General features: G+C 34.6%; 1 protein-coding gene across 1 annotated transcript; it reads left to right on the top strand.

The window, feature by feature from the left end:
* Window positions 1–251: 251 nt before the first annotated feature.
* Window positions 252–1,673, top strand: LOC109121541 (G-type lectin S-receptor-like serine/threonine-protein kinase RKS1). Its single transcript, XM_059740191.1, has 5 exons — window positions 252–437; window positions 569–777; window positions 930–1,169; window positions 1,247–1,397; window positions 1,476–1,673. Exons 1-5 carry the CDS (start codon window positions 252–254, stop codon window positions 1,608–1,610), a joined length of 921 nt encoding a protein of 306 aa, XP_059596174.1. The 3' UTR covers window positions 1,611–1,673.
* Window positions 1,674–4,326: the final 2,653 nt, after the last annotated feature.

Here is a 4,326-nt window from a genome sequence, read left to right as displayed (position 1 = left end):
TCCATTTAAGCCTTCTATCCAATGTTTGTGTCTTGGGCATGGATTAACATGAAGAGATTACTATGAAAAGCCAAACATTTCTAAGCTTAGTTATCCAGTGAATTAATCTGGGGTTGAGTATTTTTTTCCTTGCTTTCATGGTATTAAGGAATTGTATTCTTTCCTAATTTTTTCCCATCTATTTTGCCTAGAATCAAAGAAGCATTATTTATTGTTATACTTCCATGACAGGGAGAGGAAAACAAAACAAAATGTTGTATAATTTGAGACCTGGAGCTACATGGTTGGAAGACTCTCCGGGAGCTACGGAGCATGATGAAAGTATGACCAATTTTGAATTACAATTGTTTGATTGGAACACCATAGCTAGAACCACAAATAATTTCTCTTTTAAGAACAAACTTGGACGTAGTGGTTTTGGTTCAGTTTATAAGATAGTTAGTCATTAATTCTCAAATCTATGATGATTACTGAAATTGTTGGACTTTCTTTCATTGCACAAACATTACGCTAAGTTGAATCTTCTTAATTGTGAATATATAAGCTAATTCTACATCATGATTATCAGGGTCAACTATCTAATAGACAAGAAATAGTTGTGAAAAGATTATCAAAGGATTTAGGACAAGGAAAAGAAGAATTTAAGAATGAAGTAACATTTATTACAAAACTCCAACACATGAATCTTGTGAGGCTTTTGGGTTGTTGTATTCAAGAAGAAGAGAAAATGTTAGTCTATGAGTACTTGCCAAACAAAAGTTTAGACTCTTTCATTTTCGGTATGTACCATTTCTTTTCTGCCATTTCCATTTCTTTAATCTTCTAAGGTTCTTGCATAATCACTTGGAGAAGTTATTTGCCTAATAAAAATCATTATTAGTAGATCCTAACATTGTTTTACTGATTGATATTTTATATATCTTTGGGTCTGATCAAACAAAGAAGTCATTGTTAGATTGGAGAATACACTTTGAAATTATTATGGGAATTGCTCGAGGAATCTTATATCTTCATGAGGACTCTAGATTAAGAATCATACACAAAGATCTAAAAGCAAGCAATGTTCTATTAGATGTTGAAATGGTTCCAAAAATTTCAGATTTTGGCATGGCTAGAATATTTGGAGGAAACCAAATGGAAGAAAACACAAGTCAAGTGGTTGGAACATAGTACGTGTTATGTTTGAGATGCCAAAGAAACATATTAGTTAATATGTCTTAATAATTTCTTTTATTTGCTATTACAGTGGTTACATGTCACCTGAGTATGCGATGGAAGGGTTATTTTCAACAAAATCTTATGTTTATAGTTTCGGAGTTTTATTGTTAGAGATTATTACTAGGAGAAAAAATAGCACTTATTATCGAGATAGTCCATCCATGAGCTTAGTTGGAAATGTGAGTGAGCTGAATGTGTGTTGCATTACCTTTTTCTTTTCATTCTTTACAGTAAGCTAATAATAGTAAAATTATCAGGTTTGGAACCTATGGGAAGAAGACAAAGCCTTGGATATAATTGATTCGTCATTAGAAAAGTCATACCCTACAGATGAAGTATTGAGATGCATCCAAATTGGGCTCTTATGTGTCCAAGAATCTGCAACGAATTGACCTACCATATTGGCTATTATTTTCATGTTGGGTAACAACTCTGCTCTTCCTTTTCCTAAACGACCTGCATTTATTTCAAAAACTCACAAGGGTGAAGACCTATCATACTCTAGTAAAGGACTTTTATCTATAAATGATGTGACTGTAACTTTGTCTCAACCTCGCTGAATGCTTACAATCTCAATTTATCTTCCATGACAAGGAATTGTATACACGTCATTAAGAGAACACCTTTTGATTTAATGATCATAGTTAGATAATTAACCAACTTGGTAAGTGTATGCTCAAAGATAGGGCAAGTATGGAAGCTTGTAGGTACGGAAAAACAATTGATTAAGTATGATTGTCCCTATTGAATTTATGAGCATAAACTGTTTCAACATTAAGTCCCTAAACTCATATAATTTATAAATTGGTTCAAATGGAGCTAATTCTTTAAACAAGATCTATCAAATGACAAACCAAATGGTCCCATATTGGTAATGGAAAAGCTTGGAAGGAGGCAATGCATTACGGTTCTTATGTTATGCTTGATTGAAAGACTAAATGTTCAGTTGGTAAATCTTTGGATTAATTTGCAAAATATTTTGAGACTATCACAAGATGTTTATCATATTTTCCTTCTTGCTAGGATAGTCAAATCTGGCTTCTCTCTTATATTCAAGGAATACCCATGGTTCTTAAAATGAATTACCAGGGCCATTCACTTTTCCAGTCAAACAGTGAGTGACAATTGGAAAATATTCCCATTTGAATTTTGGATAATTGGTTTTGCCTTAACCATAAGGCTTCTTAATGTTGTCCTGATTCCTGAAGTAGTCAATAAATGAAAAGAAAACAAAGGAATTATATATGTTTTTCTGCTTTGGGCATGACACATGAGATCAAATTTGACAATAGATGGATGATTGGTACTTGAACATCTTTATTGCAAATGATTTTACAAATTTTCAAACATTCTTCATCGAATGTTCACTTTCACTAAAATACTGTAGATGGTCGAACATGGGTGCAAACTATAAGGAGTGGCTTCGGATCCAAGACATCTAAAATTCAAAGTTAAGAGCCGATGATGTGAAATCAAGGGGGAAAAGGAAAAAAAAAGTGAGAAATGACAGTTACGAAAACTTCAAAGAGCGAAAAGGATGACTTTTACTCTTGATTAGGATAACAACATGACATTTGTTGATTGGCCTTGGGTGTAGTTGGACAATCCAATCATTGACACTAGATGGAGTTAGGTCGGGAAAGGAAGAGCCTCCATATTCATAGTTTTAAGATGGAAAATGGATTGGTTTAAATACCTCAGGACATCCTTAATTTGGTTGGTTTTTAGTACTAACTAATGAGAAGATTTGCTTCTTCTTTTTTTCTTTTTCTTTTTTTTCTCAATCTCATTGGCAAATAAATGACAATGCATGTTAAAAGAATAATTAAAGGGACATTATTACTTTGAGGTCGTGCACAAGGGAAGGAAGATAGCAGATAGTGTTATAATTTGAGCCCTATTGCTACATGCTTGTAGGAATTAATCCCCAAGAACAAAGAAGTGTAGTGTAAGTAAAATAAATTCTAAATTTTTTAAGAATTCAAGATAAAGAGTAGAGGAATTTAAGAAAACATAAATATAGTACTCGAACAACAGTTTAAACTCTTTTATTTCCATCCTATATGTTTTTTTAATTTTTGACAGTTCCTACATATTTCCATCTCTTTTACTCATGGTCTTGCATTATCATGTGGAAAAGTTGTTGAGAAAATAAAGGCTATGCTTAATTAAGAAAAACACCCGCGGGGGGCGGGGGGCGGGGGTGAATTGGGTTTTTTAAAATCTTTTCAATCACAACAAGTTCAAGCACAATATAAACAAAATAAAGAGATAGAATTAGAGAATTCAAACTTGAGTTTCATAGTGGTTCGACACTTCCTTGCCTATGTCCACTCTCCTCAATCTCCTAACCTAATGAGGGTTCCACTAACTTGAAGCTTCAACCAAGCTTCCAATCTTCTTACACTTGGATTCCGACTCCAATGGGCTCTTACACAATCTCTTCAAGAATCAAACCTCTTGAAAGCTTTAACACTCAGATTTTACAAGAAAGAATCCCTCAACCTAGCTTAAGGATAGCTCAAATACAAGACAAAGCTAGGATGACACACAAGAGTGCACTAAAGGATATGCAAGTGATGATTTAATGTACTAAGAAAGAAATGAGAGCTTTTTGGTCAAGAACAAGTAGGTAGACAATTGATTGCAAGTGTTCTCTTGTCAATAAATGAAGTGGAGCTCTCAATTTATAGGTTTCTAAGCTCGGGAGTCAAAAACAGCAAAAGGTAACCTCGACCGATCGAGCTAGGGGTCGACCGGTTCACTAGTCGTTGGAACATTTAATGCTTGACAGGTTACCATTGCCTCTACCGGACCTCGACAGGGAAGAGAATCACCTCAACCGGGAAGAGAAGGCTATTGGGAAAGAGATAAACTTTTTGTGCATCCTCGACTGGTCCTGGACCGGACAAGGGCAACCAATCGACCGGTTCCTCAACCGATTGAGCCGGTTGGCCATAGCCTCGATCGGTTGAGCCTTTTGGCCCCGAAAACCTATCTTTTTCAATTCCTTTCTTTTTTAACACTTAGGCAAGGTCTTTAGGTGAATTATTAAGCCAATTATAAAATATTTTGCCTAAAATACATTTGTTAAAAACTCGGGTTTTA

Source organism: Vitis vinifera, chromosome 10 (assembly GCF_030704535.1).
Source record: "Vitis vinifera cultivar Pinot Noir 40024 chromosome 10, ASM3070453v1".
NCBI classification, from domain to species: Eukaryota; Viridiplantae; Streptophyta; class Magnoliopsida; order Vitales; family Vitaceae; genus Vitis; species Vitis vinifera.
The sequence above is the reverse complement of the archived record's forward strand: the minus strand, read 5'-3'. Positions and strand labels throughout refer to the sequence as shown.

Coding starts and splice junctions, on each gene's coding strand:
- LOC109121541 (XM_059740191.1), top strand. CDS start 252: ATGTTGTATAATTTGAGACCTGGAGCTACATGGTTGGAAGACTCTCCG. Junction 438..568: donor TTGGTTCAGTTTATAAGATA/GTTAGTCATTAA, acceptor CATGATTATCAG/GGTCAACTATCTAATAGACA. Junction 1,170..1,246: donor AGTCAAGTGGTTGGAACATA/GTACGTGTTATG, acceptor TTGCTATTACAG/TGGTTACATGTCACCTGAGT.